Source organism: Eretmochelys imbricata, chromosome 12, assembly GCF_965152235.1.
Source record: "Eretmochelys imbricata isolate rEreImb1 chromosome 12, rEreImb1.hap1, whole genome shotgun sequence".
Classification (NCBI taxonomy): Eukaryota; Metazoa; Chordata; order Testudines; family Cheloniidae; genus Eretmochelys; species Eretmochelys imbricata.
The window spans coordinates 14,107,567-14,124,809 of NC_135583.1; the positions used below are offsets into that span (position 1 = coordinate 14,107,567).

General features: G+C 38.9%; 2 protein-coding genes across 3 annotated transcripts in view; one reads left to right on the top strand and one right to left on the bottom strand.

Moving 5' to 3' along the window:
• Positions 1-10,075, top strand: part of AKTIP (AKT interacting protein) — a 77,893-nt gene extending 67,818 nt beyond the window's left edge. The window contains exons 11-12 of the transcript XR_013347629.1: positions 3,719-3,814; positions 7,995-10,075. The gene's annotated coding sequence lies outside the window, so the exon portion shown is untranslated. The remainder of the gene's footprint in view (positions 1-3,718; positions 3,815-7,994) is intronic.
• The window catches only part of RBL2 (RB transcriptional corepressor like 2), a 56,959-nt gene that overhangs the window by 33,556 nt on the left and 6,160 nt on the right, over positions 1-17,243 (bottom strand). For both annotated transcript variants that reach the window (XM_077830953.1, XM_077830954.1), the window contains exons 3-4: positions 14,087-14,287; positions 9,122-9,186 (exon numbers count right to left, since the gene is read on the bottom strand). In XM_077830953.1, coding sequence (XP_077687079.1) covers positions 9,122-9,186; positions 14,087-14,287 — 266 coding nt within the window. The remainder of the gene's footprint in view (positions 1-9,121; positions 9,187-14,086; positions 14,288-17,243) is intronic.

Here is a 17,243-nt window from a genome sequence, read left to right on the forward strand (position 1 = left end):
CTGCTGAAGCTCTACATTTAAGGAAGGATGGGATTGAATGCTAGGGCACAGTTAGGAAGAAGAAATGTGAGGTAGGCGAGAATCAGGGTTGCTGTTATGGGGAGAGTGGCTGGTAGTTAGGAGTGCAAGTTCATGCCCTGAAAAGTCAGCTCTGCTTCCAATCAGTCTTAGACATCTGAATTACCAGACACATAGATGAGCATGATTTGTTGGGGTGGGGGAAGAGTCAACATGGATTTTGTAAAGGGGACTCATTTCCCCCGTATCTACTAGAGTTCTTTGGGAGGAGGGGTGTCAACACACACACATGGACATGGGTGATCCAGTGTCTATAGTGTACTTGGACTTTCAGAAATCCTTTTGCCAAGGTCCCTCACAAAAGGCTCTTAAGCAAAGTAAGCAGGCACAGGATAAGAAGGAAGGTCCTCTCATGGATCAGTAACTGGTTCAAAGACAGGGCATATAGGGTAGGAATAAATGGTCAGTTTTCACAGTGGAGAGAGGTAAATAGTGGGGTCCCCCAGAGATCTGTACTGGCAGCAGAGCTATTCAACATATTCACAAATAATCTGGAAAAAAGGGTAAGCAGTGAGGTGGCAAAGTTTGTAGGTGATACAAAACTACTCAAGATAGTTAAGTCCGAAGCAGACTGTGAAGAGTTACAAAGGGATCTTACTAAACTGGATAATTGAGCAACAAAATGGCAGATAAGATTCAATGTTGATAAATAAAAAATTATGCACATTGGAAAACTATACATACAATATGATGGGATCTAAATTAGCGGTTACCACTCATGAAAGAGATCTTGGCATCATTATGGATAGTTCTCTGAAAATATTTGCTCAATGTGCCACAGCAGTCAAAAAAATCTAAATGTTAGGGACCATTAGGAAAGGGATAGATAATAAGTATCATAATGCCACTGTATAAAGTTATTGTACGTCCACATCTCAAAAACTGCATGCAGTTCTCGTCGCCCCCTCTCAAAAATACATTGGAATTGGAAAAGTTACAGAGAAGGGCAACAAACATGATTAGGGGGATAGAAAGGAGAGATTAAAAATACTGGGACTATTCATCTTGGAAAAGAAGTGACTAACGGGGGATATGATAGAGGTCTATAACAGGGCTGGCGAAACCATGGGTTGTGAGCCACATGCAGCTCTTTTACAGTTTAAGTGTGTCCCAGAGAGACCTCCCACATTCTCCCCCTACCAGACTGCAGGGAAGAGCTCAGGACCTCTGCCTTGCAGCAGAGTGGTAGGTTAGGGGCTTCTGCTCAGTGGGGAGGGAGGTTCAGCCCTGTGGGGCAAGCCTGCCAGGGCTTGTGGCTTCAGCAGGAATGGGGCTGAAGCTCCAACTTCTGGCAGATATGTCTCAGCTCTCAAACTTCTGGAAATTGTTGTCTGTGGCTCAGATGGTCAGTAAATTTGGCCAGCCTGCTCTATAATTAGGGCCCTACCAAATTCTCCATCCATGTTGGTCAATTTCACGGTCATATGATTTAAAAAATTGTAAATGTCATGATTTCAGCTATTTAAATCTAAAATGTCACAGTATTGTAATTGTAGGGGTTCTGACCCAAAAAGGAGTTGTGGGGGGATCGCAAAGTTATTAGGGGGCAAGGGGGTGTTGCGATACTACTATCCTTACTTCTGAGCTGCTCCTGGTGGCAGCGCTGCCTTCAGAGCTGGGAAGCTGAAGAGCGCTGGCTACTAGCTGGGAGCCCAGCTCTGAAGGCAGAGCTGCAGCCAGCAGCAGCTTAGAAGTAAGGCTGGCCTGGTATGGTATTACCACCCTTACTTCTCTGCTGCTGCTGCTGGTGGGGCACTGCCTTCAGAGCTGGCCGCCCAGCTCTGAAGGCAGCGCAGAAGTAAGGGTGGCAATACTGCAACCCCCCTAAAATAATCTTGCGAGCCCCCTGCAACTCTCTTCTGGGGTCAGGACCCCCATTTTGAGAAACACTGTTCTCCCCTGTGAAATCTGTATAGTACAGGGTAAAAAGCACACAAAAGACCAGATTTCACAGGGGAGATTTCACAGGGCCCTAATTATAGAGCAGGCTGGCCAAATTTACTGACCATCTGAGCCACAGACAACAATTTCCAGAAGTTCGAGAGTGAGACATATCTGCCAGAAGTTGGAGCTTCAGCCCCATTCCTGCTGAAGCCACAAGCCCTGGCAGGCTTGCCCCACAGGGCTGAACCTCCCTCCCCGCTGAGCAGAAGCCCCTAACCTACCACTCTGCTGCAAGGCAGAGAGGGGGGAGACCAAATTTCATGGTCTGTGACACAATTTTCATTTTCAATTTGGTAGGGCCTGATCTATAGTATTGTAAATGGTGTGGAGAAAGGAAATAAGGAAGTGTTATTTACCCTTTCACATAACGCAAGAAATAAAATTAAGAGGGAGCAGGGTTAAAACAAACATAAGACAGTACTTCTTCAAACAATGCACAGTGACCTGTGGAACTTGTTGCCAGGGGATGTTGTTAAAGCCAAAAATATAACTAGGTTCAAAAAATAAATAGCTAAGTTCATGGAGAAAAGGTTCCTCAATGGCTATTAGCCAAGATGGTCAGGGATGCAATCCCATCCTCTAGGTGTCCCTAAGCCTCTCCCCACCAGATGCTTTAATTGAATAACGGGATGGATCACTTAATAATTGCGCTGTTATATTAATTTCCTCTGAATCATCTGGCATTGGCCACTTCAGGAAGACCGCATACAGGGATAGATGGACAATTGGTCTCATCCAGTACGGCCATTCTTACGTTCTTATGCTAAAGCATGGGACTAGATGTCAAGACTTGTGTTATACAGCTTGATCTGTCATAGACTGCCAATGGATAAGGCTCTCCAAGTTTGTTTCCCCTCCTGCAAAACTGAAGTAAGTACTTGCCCACACAGAATTGTTTTGAGATGCTTATAGGAACACAGCCAACTTGAGATCTAATCAATTTAAAACACCGATTTAAAAGTAGTTTCAGCAGTAATGCAACTTTTTTCTGATTTTTTTTAAATTAGATACTAGGAAAATGATTGTAATGTTTCTCTCTCCTCTCTTGCTATGTGAAAGATGCACACAAACATAGGAAACTAACTGTAAATGGAAACATTGTTGTAGCCATGTCAGTCTCAGGGTATTAGAGACAAGGTGGTCCAATAAAACATATCTCCTCCAACTTGTATCTAAAAATGGAAACAGTCAAACAAATATACAAAGTGCTGTCAAACACAAAGTAAACTAAAAAATAACAGAAATAATATTTGCTAATCTTCCAGTTACAGTAGTATTAGTATCAATAGTAGATAATCAGAAGTGTGATTTTTAAAATTGATGGTGTCTCTATAACAGTAGTTTAAAAAGTCAAAATCCTTGATTGAAAGGTTCTAAGTATTATTTCATGCTCTTGGTTTCCAGAATCATTTTCACTTCTAGTTGAATCTCTCTCTAGTGGTATTATTTTATAATGTCATGATGCCCTAGTTCTGCATTTGTCATACAAGATTTAAAAGAAAACTTTGAACTACATAGTACAACCTCTAAAATAACATACATTTCCCATATAATACCCAACATTTGCATCACACATTAAGAAACAATCAATTATAGAATTTGCTACTCTACTCCAGTAACACTTGACATTCACAAGTTCTGTACTCTTCAAAATATTAAACAAACTCGAGTACCCCTTTCTTTTCACACCTTCCAGCTTTTCCTTGGAGGAGAGGAGACACAAAAATGCACAGATGGACAACCTGAACTACAATTATTCAGCCTGGAAGATCTTCACTTTGTTTGGAAAAGAGTAAGTCTAACGCTCTATTTCCACTGAACATGGTATACTGCATAAGCAGTTGTTATGGCCCAATTTAATAAAGCAAATGAGTCTCACTGAATATACTGGGTCTTATGCACATGCTTAAGTGCTTTGCTGAACAGGAATGGAATTACTCATGTGCTTAAAGTTAAGCATGTGACTAAGCGTTTTGCTGCCTTGGAGCCTATAAGTGGAAGAAGGCTCTGACTGCCAAGCTCTTATAGTATGTTTCCTTAATAGAAATAACATTTGTAAAGGTTTGTGTGGTTCTGCATTCACTATTTTGCTATTATCTATTCCTAAAATTACAAAAAAGTTAATACTCCAATTGTCATTCCAATGATTTTTGGAGACAATTTTTTATTAATAATTCTGTATTTTGGGAAACACCAAACTGTATGTTCTAAGTCCAGCACGTCTTGCAGGAGTATGACAGAATCTACATAACAATATTTATTAAAATTCCATCAAGTTGCAGGTAATGGCATTATTCCTGGGGTTCATTCTTCTCTCATTCCTTTCTTCCTCTTCTTTTGAAATCAGGCTGTAAGTGGGAGGAGAAGTTTCTATCTTGTTAATATTATGTAATTTTTAAAATTTATATTCTACCTCTAATTCTTTTCACTGAGTGTGCAGAAATAAAATAGGCTAAAACAGGAAGGTTTTTAATTATAGTATTTAAGGTGGTATAATAAAACTGTAAATATAACTATAAATTTCAGCCTCTTGGTGTTTTTTATATACTTCAGGGTAATAAATTCCCCATTCTCAAGAGGTTACTGTAATATTTTATGCTTTTACACTTTTAATTGCTTTCCAAATTATTTAAGCTCTTGTGGTAGAGATCCTCATCATTCAGGCTCCTTCATATAGCATAAGAGGGCAAGAGTGGCATAAAGGGGCCCTTAAAGCTCACAAATCAGCCAGTCGAGGATTCTCTTGATGCAGATATGGTGGAAACAGCCAGGACCCCTTCTGAAATCCTGTCCTGTAAGGAGTGTGGCCAAGGTTGCATAGTTTCTGGGCAGCCCTGAGGCCCATAGGGCAGACTGGGGAGGCAGCAGTAATTTACATGCCCAGAGCTGTCTAAGTTATATCAGGGGTCTCTCCAACTCCTGGAACAGCCCATGATTGGGAGGGTGCAAAAGTCGTGTAAAGCCCCTTTAATTCTCTCCCCCAGCCAGGGTTCAAGTACCATGCTGCACTTCTAAAAATGCACAAAATTTCACTCTGTAAGTTAGTAATCAGAGTGAATGGAGTTACCTTAGTTACATTCTGTCACCACCCTTTTTTTTAATTTAAAAAAAAAAGACCTTTTCTATCATGTCCTAATTAAGGGAAGTTATTCCCTTACTCTCAGTTTATGGAAAAGCACAATATTTAAACTGAATATTCTCCTTGCCTGAATCCAGGGGGAATTCTAGTTTCCTTTCTTCCAACTTGAAAATCCTGCCTGATAATACTGCTTCAAGTTTAGAAGCACAATATCTTCCCCTCTTCTTATAGTAACTTTAAAATCTTAAAAAAAACTTGAGGGCTTATAAAGACCCTCCAGAATCCAGTAGCATTATGAGAGCGTAATTTTATATATATACATACATACACAATATCATTCAGTCAACCTTCTTAGACATTTTATTTCATTCTGGCTTTGTTCGAGAAGTTTTGCAGAAGACGAGGACAGGTTAGCCTTATAAAGTGAATCTATTGTATCAGTTATATGTGCACACAAATAGGTACTTACATTCTCTACGCTTAGGTACGTCAGAAATGACATGACATTTTTAACTTCTCTATATGTTTCTTGGTTCATCAGTATTGACAATAACTAATAAAAAATGTACTTTATAATCCAAGAGCTGACCAAAGTGAGCTAATTCACAGAGCAACAGATACTGAAGAAAAGGCTTACGTATGTTACTACAGTGTCATCTGCATAGGAAATGACTTTCGTTCTGGAGTTTCAATTTTGGGTTCTGCAATATTTTCTTTAATGATAATTTTTTCAGGTACTGGTTATTTTCTATTGCTAAGGCAAATAAGAAAGGCAATAGATATCCTAGATCTCTAGTTTCCTTTTAAAAGTAGTATTTCTCTAGGGAGGAAGCTATTTACAAATGTGGATGTTTAAAATGGTTAGCTCTTCGTGTACAAGGCATTCAGTTGTTTTATGAATTTTATCAGTTTTATTGGTGCGGGCTAGGCCACTGCTTCCCGCAGCTCCCATTGGCCGGGAATGGCAAACCCCAGCCACTGGGAGCTGCGAGCGCCCATAACTGCGGATGCTCAGGTAAACAAAGTGTCTTGCAGCCCGCAGGGGCTTACCCTGAACAAACCAGGAACCAAGTTTGGGAACCCCTGCAAGCTATTCATTAACTGTCTTCCCTGCCAGTCACTGATGCTTAAAGTTACACAATCTACAGTTTTTATTATGGAAGATAAAGATATATAAAGGCAAATACATGTAAATTAGAATACATATTTCCTTTAATATAAAAATCATGAAGCTAATTAAAATAAATTAGATCAAACTCTTCCAATTCTGTGTATCCTGAATGTTCTTTTAAGTTTTATACTTTTTATTTACAGATCTATTTGCAAGCTATTAAACAAACGTTAGAACAAGGCAAGCTCTAGAAATGATACTGTGTTTACTTTTTATTAATTAAGTAGGTGCTGTGTCACAACAGTAAAATGAAAGCCTAAATTTAGTAAAACAATAATCATTGACAGCATCACAGACAAGAATAAATCTCATTTTAAGGGCACCAAAAGATTATTCCAAACTATATTTCCCCAGTCCACAGCATTTCAAAGAATGGTCTACTATTTTCCCCTTCCCAATTCAAATAGCAAAAACAAGTTACATTCTGCTCAATGCTCTATTTCCATTTTAATTGAAAAGAAATCAAGAGAGAGAGTTTAAAGAGTGATTCTCTGACAAGCAAGATAAAGAGCAACACAAACAGCAATAATACTAGATTACAATATTTTAGTACTAATCTTACAAAGCAAATAAAACCAGTCACTGACCTACTTTGCTCCAGACAAAAAAAGCTTTAAACAAGCAAATCTGCTGTATTTTTTGCACTGGAAAAGGAAGCTGCACACACTGATCTTCAGCCTGGGAAGCTTGTTGCACAGACAAGCCCCAACTTGTCATCAATGTGTGGTTGCCATGATAAGGATAACGGTCAACCCTCAAAACAAAATAGGCAACTTGCAAAGCAAAAAAATGCCTTTAATGACCCTGAAGATCAATTTAATCTAATAATCTTTGTTGCCCCACTTTTATATCACTACTAATTCTGTGTTTTAGGCTTACAAATATTATAAAATGTTCCCTCTCTTTGTAAGATGCTATAAGTTATATGACACCTATGCCAGGCCAGATTAATTTAAATCAAAGTGATTTAAATCAATAATTTTATTATGATTTCAAAGACTGGGGAGGCAGCTGTAATTTACACACCCAGGGCTGTCTAAGTTACCTTGAACTAAACCTTGATTTAAAAAGGTACAATCTCATATGTTAGCTTAACCATAAAACATGCTCATTTGAAACGGACTACAGCCTTATACTAAATTTGGTGCTTTTTGCTAACCAAGAGCATACACTGTATCTATACATTTATTTAAGCCATTACACATAACTACCTTAAATTGTGTTGAATACATAAGAAAAGTTACTCAAGTTTGAATGAATTAGTCCATCTCTCTGCACTTACTAGCTAAGCTGAAACCAAAAACAATGAAGGCAAAATCATTTCTGCACAACAGAAATGGAAAGTACTGACATTCAGAAAAATGTAAATAACTATTTCTTCTATTGTAAAGAATGAAATATACCTATATATTTAATGCAATACGACAATGCAATACGAAGCTTGGGTTGACCCCAAATTCAGAGACATTACCCCTCTGATTTTACATATATTTTAAAAGCAGCTCCCTTTACTCATCTTGCGTGAGTGAGCCCTCCTCAAATGTTAATGTTTTGTATTTAAATATTAACAGATTATAGTAAATATAGGCATTAACACAGGTTGTCATAATATCAAATTAAATTTTAAAAAGGATTATTTATTTTAATTTAAACTAAAACAATCCAATTTTTAATTTTTTTTTAAAAGTCAATTTTTATCCACACTGATCTCTTCTATTCTAGGCAGAAAAGTTAAGCTGTGAATCAGAAGTTGCTCACCACTGAAAGCACCACCTCAAAAATCCACAGCTAGTCAAGAATATTAATTATAAATCCAGCAGAAGCAAATGACAAAACACCTACTCCCCTCATTCCTCAGCAGTTTCAAGGGTGGCAAAGCTTTGTCTGGCCAGCAGAAGAAAAAGAAAACTTTGTCTCTTTAAGGATTGCACCCCTTTCCCTGTTTCCTCCCATCTTTCTGGAAACTCAGACTTCTGGTGGACTTGAGGAATGAGGTTTGTGGCAGACTGGCTGGATACGAGAGTAACCAGCATAAGCCTGTTGTTCTCCATTGCACCCAAGGGAAGGTTTTATAAGCCCTTCACCCTGCCTCGGGGCACTATTCTGCACTGGGAAGAAATTCTAATCCAAATTGGAGGTGTGGGAGAAAAACCAGGTTTTGGGGACTTGTGGGCATTAAGCTAGTTACCTTTTTGGTGCTAGGAAAGAATTTTTTCCCCTCTCACTGCCAGACTGCCCTGGAGAGAGGTGTGTGGGCTGTGTGTTTTTTGTTCTCAGCAACCCTGGCACAGTGGGGTAGGTTAGATTATTAAATTCATTTTCTTGCAACATGGCAGGTACCCAGTGAAGGTAATTATTAAATGAGGAGTTCAGTTCCCTGATAAATCAGAATTGGAGCAGATTAGGAAAAGGCAACTGCTAAAGGAGAGAAATGGGTACAGCAAGGAGACAACCCCAGGTTTGGTCTTATCTTAGTCACCAATGGACATGAAAATCCACATCATGAACATCTGAATATGGATCCATAAAAGTTTCAAGAGGCTTCCCCCTTTAGAGAGAGAAACTGCTGGGAAAGCTGAAAATGCAGCCAACACAAAAGTTACAAGACTAAGTGGTCTCATCATTAATCTTAAAAATGCGTGGAAAGGTAGAACTGGAGAAGTAAAGGCAGGGAAAAAGAGGGTCATGGGGTCTTTTGTGGAATGGCATCTCTGTGGAAATTCAATGGGTTAAGATATGCTGAACTTTTTTGATGCTTATCTGATGTACGAGGATCACTCCTTTTTATTCATACATAAGCTATACTAGAAACTAACAAAGAAAGTTTAAAGCAAATGTCCATCTCTTACCTTTTGCATGAACAAACAGCACCCAACAAAACTGGAAAACTTCAGAGACTGTGCAAGGCTGTCGTCTTTTGGAAAAAAAAATATCGTAAGAATATAATATTCAACAAACTCAACGCATTCACACTGACAAAACAGCATGCCTTGAAGTGGCCCATTACTTGATGGGAAATTAAGCACAAGTACGTAGGACAGCAAAATGCCTTCAAACATTTGTGGACATTAGTCTATGTGGCACAGTGGGTTAGTGAACTCGACTTTCATCTGTGAAAATGTAAGTTGAACCCCTGTCTCTGTTTGCACACATTAATCACAAAGCCACTACAATATTCAGACATCAGTAAAGTTTACTTGAAAAGGGCCAAGACTTGAACAGCAGACTTCTCCAGATAATCCTAAGGATGGGCACAACTGTACAGATAAGATTCCACAGTGCTTGCTCTCCTGAACAGCACTTTCATTGGGTATTACTAATCTCACACAGTATATGCATCTTGCTCTGTGACTCCAATATTATCTTACCTGTACTGACCAAACCTAAATAAAGACTTTTAATAATGTAATTGATTGTAGTCTGCATTGGTTTTATATGATGTATTTGTATACAATGAATTTTTATTGTATATGTTTTCTGTTGGATTATTTGCCCACTACCAATCTACATAGCAAAAAAAATCATACTGAAAGACTCAAGTTTGAGACCTGTGACATATTATTTATTTACTAAAAACAAAGTTCTTGTAGTTTAATTTCAGGTTGACTTTGTGGCTGGGGGTGCTTATCTTGTAAATTGTTTTTGTCACCACCAAATGAAGAAGTGAGAATACCACGTGTGAAGAACTGATATTGCAGACTTCATGGTGTCATAAATCTGATCCTTAGTGAGGTATAAATGTCTTGTGTGTAAATTCACAAGGAATTAAACTATAAAAGGGTACTCAATTAAAAATTGTGAGTGAAAATAATTTATTCACTAAAAAAAAAAAAAAGACAGATTCACTTGTATTGGTATTTGCTTGTTTCAGTCTGTAGCACAGAAAAAGGCTTATTCTGTTTCAATAAAAGTTACCTGTAAATTAAGCAGCATCAATATTTTTTTTTTTTTTACTGTAGATTTAAAAATTCTTATCTTCATACATATAACAAGTGTTGCAAAATTACTGAAGATAGTAATAATTAGCAATGTGTTCTGAGAGTCAGAGTACAGATGGCTTACAAACAAGGTGTTTAATCAGTGGGGTATGTAAAGTCCATCAGAACATTCTTGTAAACAATGAAATATGCAAGGTGTCTGGTATTTAATCAAGTGTATTTAGTGAAAGCCAGATTTTTAGAATTGAGTGCTCACAAAAATTGTGGCATGCATTTGTGCCTACACAGTTCTACAAATCAGGCAATGTATTTTCAGTGTTCCTTGCCTCTTACTTCAGTTGGTGACTAGACAAAATCTACCCTATAGCTCTTCCATGTGGCCTTCATGTAAACCAACAGTTTATGTACTGCTGCTGCTATTTTGTTTAACACTGGCATATCAGCATTTTTTGTTTTGCTTTTATACCCAGATGGTATTCTATTATTTGTGAATACCTGTTTCCCAATGTTATGTTTTTCATTTTTATACAACCCCTGCAAACCCTTATAACAAGGAAATGGCAAGTTAAGGGAACCTTCTTTACCTTTCCTCAACACCCACACATCACATTAGTCACTCGCACCAGTACTCCATCTCTGCAAGGATTCACCTCCAAGATACAAAAACACTATACATACAAAAAGAAAAGGAGTACTTGTGGCACCTTAGCGACTAACCAATTTATTTGAGCATAAGCTTTCGTGAGCTACAGCTCACTTCAGCTGTAACTCAAATAAATTGGTTAGTCGCTAAGGTGCCACAAGTACTCCTTTTCTTTTTGCGAATACAGACTGACACGGCTGTTACTCTGAAAACTATACATACACAAAATCAATTTAATTCATACTTCAATGTGAGTTAACACCTACCAGCCAGGTGACCAAAAGAGATAGTCTACCCCCACTACACAGTGTTCTAGCACCCTCCCACTTTCCAACAAGTACAGACAGGGGCTAGGCTTCTTATCAAGATATTACCCAGACTTTGCCTATAGACCTCCCCTCTAAGACCTCTGCATCAGTCAGGCTAACAGGTTTAATTCTCTAGCTGGCAGATATCCGTTACATTTTTCCAAGCCTTTCAACAATACATTTGATGAACTAGGAAATGTTAAACTGCTATTGTTATAGATTAATCTAATGACTTGTCTACATAGGTAAATTAGTGCACAGTAAGGTAGAAAGTGAATGCATTAATTTCTGGACATTCTTACTGTGCACTAAGAGTGCCTTTGTGCACATCAGTTTAATGCACTTTGGAACTGTACGAAACTAAACTGCTTGCGGGAGAACGCTTAGTACACAGTAAGAGTGTCCACAAGGGGAGTAACTAGTATACTTTCAATTCACATCCTGGCTTACTGTGCACTAATATTCTCCTCTAGACCAGCCCTAAATCAGGATTTTGCAAATATTTGTCATTAGAGTCATTCCCTAATGGGACAAACACAAGTTACTCTGTACACAATTTTTTTTTTTGGGGGGGAGGGGAGGAATACACATGTGAGGGCAGTGTGCGGAACCTCACTGAGTGACTACCCACGCACCTAGGAGGCTGCAGAGACCTGGCGGCTGCTTCTTGGGAGCCGTGGCCCCACACCCCAACCCCTTACCCCAGCCCAGAGCCCCTCCTGCATGCAAACTCCCTTCCGGAGCCTGCGAGACAGGGGAGTTTGGTTTTGTGCGATTAGAAAGTTGGCAACCCTAGCGCACACGTGAGAGAGATCAATTCCACTGTGTGCCTGCAACCGAAGAATCTTCTGCTGAGAATGCAATTGTGCTATAAATCCCAAGCAAAAAGTGTGGGAGAGAAAAGCATTCCTTTTCTCCATTTTTGCATTAGGCCAAATCATTTTGCCTCCCTAATAGCGGACCTCTAAAAAGAGGGATATTGGTAAATTTAATAAATCTTTCCATATTCAAATAATCCTAACTGTAGTCTTTGGAGATCTGAGTTTCCAGACATTATAAAGCTCTCGAGTGTTTGAAAGAATCCAAATATTTTCAAAGGGCCTCTCCTGTCATCAGTCATAACAATGCCAAATGTAAGACCAACTCTGCTATTTGAAAAAGACAATTGTGATTTTACTATTTTTGGTACCTCTCCCTCCTTTTCTAGGAAGGGGTCTGAACCCTGCTGAGGGTTACATATTGGTTAATGCCTTGTGCTATTGTTATACAATTTTACCCAATCAGCCAACTCATCCCAAATGAAAAATGCTTTGGTATTGAAACAAAATCTCTACTCAGAAAGTTCTTTTATTCTAGTGTCTCCAATTCCCCCGTTCAGGTTTTATATTGAAAAGTCTTCATATGTTCTGTTTGATCTGGCATAAACCTTGACCAATCCAGGTGGAATCAGTCTTCTATTATTTTTCCCTTAAACTGGTTACAGCTATGGTACCTAAAATCCTAATATCTGAATTACTGAATGATTTGAAAGGATGCTAGTATTTCCACATTAGGTCAGAACTACCTTTTCTTTATAAAGACTGATATTTTAAACTCCACATCACCAGTCCTTGCTTCTCTCAAAATAAACCACCGCAACTGACATGTCCTGTGCCACACCTGGTCCCCAGGATAGAATTTTGCTATGAAATTGAGACAAAAGTAATAAAGTCCATGTTTCCCAAGTTTTCTTGTCCTTCCACTTTTTAAAAGTTGCCTAAGTTGATTTGTACAACAGATCTATTAGCCTCACCTACAAGGGATCTTTGTATGACTTCAAGAGACCTTATTAGTGCCTCTCCATTTCGGACAGTACTTCTATTTTGAAAGACTAAATTAGTTAGATGCTCCCGTAAGTAATTCTATTTACTTTTTAAAATAAATCAACAAGGAATCCAGTTAACCTCAACATTCTCCTTTTCCCATTTCCTCTATTTCCCTCTCTAATAAGTTCTTCTTTAGATTCTGCTAGTCTAATCAAATGTAATTTGTCAAGAAGTCTTAATCAGCTTTTATTCTGTTGGCACCATATGCCTATACATGGAATCATCTTAAAAGATTTCCAAACCATTTTTTTTTGTGTGGATGCTCCTAAGTGTGATTTTTCCAGTTTAATCTCCAGAATCATATTAGATCTTCTCTTGGTACTATCCATGCTAACAATTCGCAAGATTTACTACTCTTATTACAGAATTATATATGGGATTTACTATAACTTTCTACTTCCATGTTATAATCAACTAATTCATTTTAATAACTGGTTCTGTTTCAAGAGTTTTAACTCTATGTTACAGCACATTCAATTTTTTGATCTTCCATAACTCAAAACCAGTATTTGGACAGTCCCAAATGGTCTTAGGAGTAAGGTTTAAATAAGGTCAGTTTTAAATATTGTACTAATGTGCACACAGAAACATGCATTAAATATAAGAACTGAGAAAAAGATTAACTAAGTGTTAGAAAGGGAAAATAAAGGCTGTGCACAATAGACATGAAGAATGCATCAGCTGCACAAATGGAAGCACCAATGAATGGTTATGTTTCCATCTTGGTTAACCAGTCAAAGGAAATCAAGGGAAGCCATGCTCAACATAAACTCAGGCAGATGAAATTTTGACAAGTACAGAATCAGAAAAAGGAGTTACACCAAACACGTAAAATCTATTCATGTACAGCACATAAAATCTATTCAGTCTTTCAACATGGCAATGGAATAGAAATTTACTACCATAAAGAGAAGCCCAGAAAAAAGAAGTATGACCTATTAATGAAACTGCAGGAATTACCAGGAGATAAACTGAATTAAAAAATATAAAACTAAAGCACCAAGAAATTATCAATGAGCATTGCTCCAAAATCTGTTAGAAAAAGTAACAAAACACACACCTCTGTTTTCTTCCTCTTTGTTGACGAGGTTGATCATCTTGAGGATACGTGAAAATGTCCTGAAAAATGGGGGCATACTTCTTAAAAATTACAGCAGAAACAGTGAAGTTTCTCTCCAGTCTCTCAGTACGTTCTCTGAATTGCAAGGGTAGATTTGCCATGTCTTCCCATTTCTTCATCTTGTTAAAAAACTCAATCAAGCTGAGAACATTTAAAAGATGGGGATGAGTTTATTTTTATGAAAACTAAACTATAAAAAACATTTTACAATAAAACGCAACCTGGTTTACACTTCTTGTAACTGTTGACAACCGCGTATACAGTTTGATAACATTGCATGATTACAAGCAGGCAAGACAATTAAAACTCAGATCACTCTTTGTTCATGAACAAGGTTGAGTTCAGACACCTAACAAGAATATTGTACCACTACTTGCTGGTGCTCAGTGTGACTTTACACTGCACTTTAGTGGCTTTTTTCCACATATGTACCATCAGTTGCAGTGGCTCACACTACTCTGCATATTAAGCTTCCCCCATTTCCCTGAGCCACTTATCTACTTTGGCAGGGAAAAAACCACCCCTGCACTCTTCACAGTACTAAGAAAAATCTACAGCCACAGAAGGAAAAAACAGAACATGACTATGTGTCATTTCTGCCACGCTTTTAAATAAGCTACACCAGGGGCTCTCAAACTTCATTAGACCTCGACCCCCTTCTGACGACAAAAATTACTACACGACCCCAGGACGGGGGAACAAAGCCTGAGCCCACCAAGCCCACGAAGCCCTTCAGCTTCGGCCCTGGATGGCAGGGCTTAAGCTTTAGCCCCCTGGTGGGGCTCAGGCTTTGGTCTCATTTGGTCTCAAGTCTAATTAAAATGGGGCTGCGACCCACTTTGGGACCTGACCCACAGTTTGCGAACCACTGAGCTACACTATATTTTTCATTTGTCTTTGGTTTTATTGCCCGTTCTTCCCTGACTTCTAATTCCACCCCCCGCCTTGTCTTTTATAGCTAGATTCACCTAAATTTATATCCTGTGTCTCTACCTTCCTCTATTTTTTTTTTGCTTTTTAAACCAAACTTTTCTGCATTTTATTTAAAATGTCCAACAATATACTTTATTATTATTATTATACTATAATATATCTACAGTTTCCTGCTATAACCATTTGTATGTTACACTGCTTGATCATCACAAAACACAACTGCATTACTGATGAACATTGACTCAGGTGAGTCAATAGCTTTAGGAAATAATTTATTTTATTGCTTTTATGGATTTTAAGCATGTGATAAAAAGGGGTGTGTCAAACTTTGGTACAGATCTTATCACCTACAGCATGTCACAGGCTGAAGTGTGGAAGTGAAATGGAGGTTACTTACCTCTAACTGAAGGTTCTTTGAGATGCATGGTCCCGATCCGTATCCCACAGTAGATATACCTGTGCAACATGCACCTGAAACTAGCAAGCCCCATCTGTAGGTTTGTGCCTGTGCAATTATTCTCCTTGTGTTCTGAACTGATAATATAGGGGGCAAGGCAGACCGATGACTCTTCATTCCCTCTTCTCATCGCAAACCAGATAAGATTGAAGCAGAGAGGAACGAGGGCAAGTAATAGAATACAGATAGGGATTACACATCTTGAAGAACCTCCAGTTACAGGTAAAGAACTTCCATTTCTTTTTCAAATGCAGGGCCCTATGTGTATTCCACACATGGGCAATTGTTAAGCAGTCTTCAAACAGGAGAGGGTTCAAGGATACAGCTGGTATAAATGTCTGTAAAAGTACTGTCCCGACAGATGTATGTGCAAAAGAGGAATGGACTATTCCTCTTCTGCAATATTTTGTGTAATATTTTGTGAAGATCTGGATGGAGCTCTAGATAGCCATCCTACAAATGTCCAGCAGAGGTACTTCTCTCAGAGATGCCACTGAGGTTGTTTGTGCTCTAATGGAATGGATTCCCACTTCATCTGGTAGAAGAATATGTGTCAACTGATAACAAAGAACGATGCAGCCAGAGAGCCACACAGAGTCTCTGAGAAGTTAATGCTTGTCCTCATGATTATTTATTGCTATAACAATAAATAATCTTGGTGATTTCCTGACTGGTTTCTTTCTTTCCAGATAGAAAGACAAAGCCCATCTGATATTGAGAGAGTAAAGTCTCCTCTCCTCTTTGAAAGTATGAGATTTTGAAAAGGATACTACTGGCAAGTGAATAGGCTGATTCATATGAAACTTGGAAATTACCTTGGGGATGAATTTTGGACGAAGTTGAAGGGAAACCTTCTACAGTATGGCGCATGGCAAGTCAGCCATGAGAGCACTTAGTTCACTTACACTTCTGGCTGGTGTGATGGCAACTAGGAAGGGGACCTTGATAAAAAAGTGGGACACTGAACATAGCAGTGGTTCAAAGGGTGGTCTGGTAAATACTGATAGTATAAGGTTGAGATCCCTTTGAGGTGCTGGTTTCACCACCGGTGGTAAACGAGACATTTCAGGAATCTGATTGTTGTTGGGTATGTAAAAATGGAGTGGCCTACTACCAAATAGAAGGCACCAACTGCTGCTGGGTGGATCCACAGCAAACTAACAGAAAGCCCTGAAGTCTTCAGGGACAGGAGACAGCAGGAATATCTGCTGATTCTAGGGACAGCTGGTTCCATTGCATCCAGCCTGAGAAACGCCTGCATTTAGCTAAACAGCATTTTCTGGTGGAGTCTTTTTCTCCTCTGATTGAGGACAGACTGAATGGTTGCTGAACACAAACAGTCTACATCTGATATCCATCCAACAACCAGGCCATGAGGTGAAGAGAGTTTGGATTGGGAGGTTTGATTTTGCTGTTCTCCTCCGGTGGCTTGTTCAGGATAACAGGAGGGCCTCGGCTCTAGATGATCAGCCTAGTGCTGCTCTGAGGCAGTACAGATGGAATTTTCTTGTTCGCCTGGGAGGCAAACAGATCCCAAGACGGCACTCTCCACTGAGCCAAGATGTCTTTTAGGACATAACTGTGTATCTCCTATTTGTGGTTTGTAGAAAAGTTCCTGCTGAGATTGTGTGCCAGAGCATCCTGCACACCTGGAAAAAATGGTTACTCTCCTTCTCGTAACTGTTGTTTCTCGAGATGTGTTGCTCA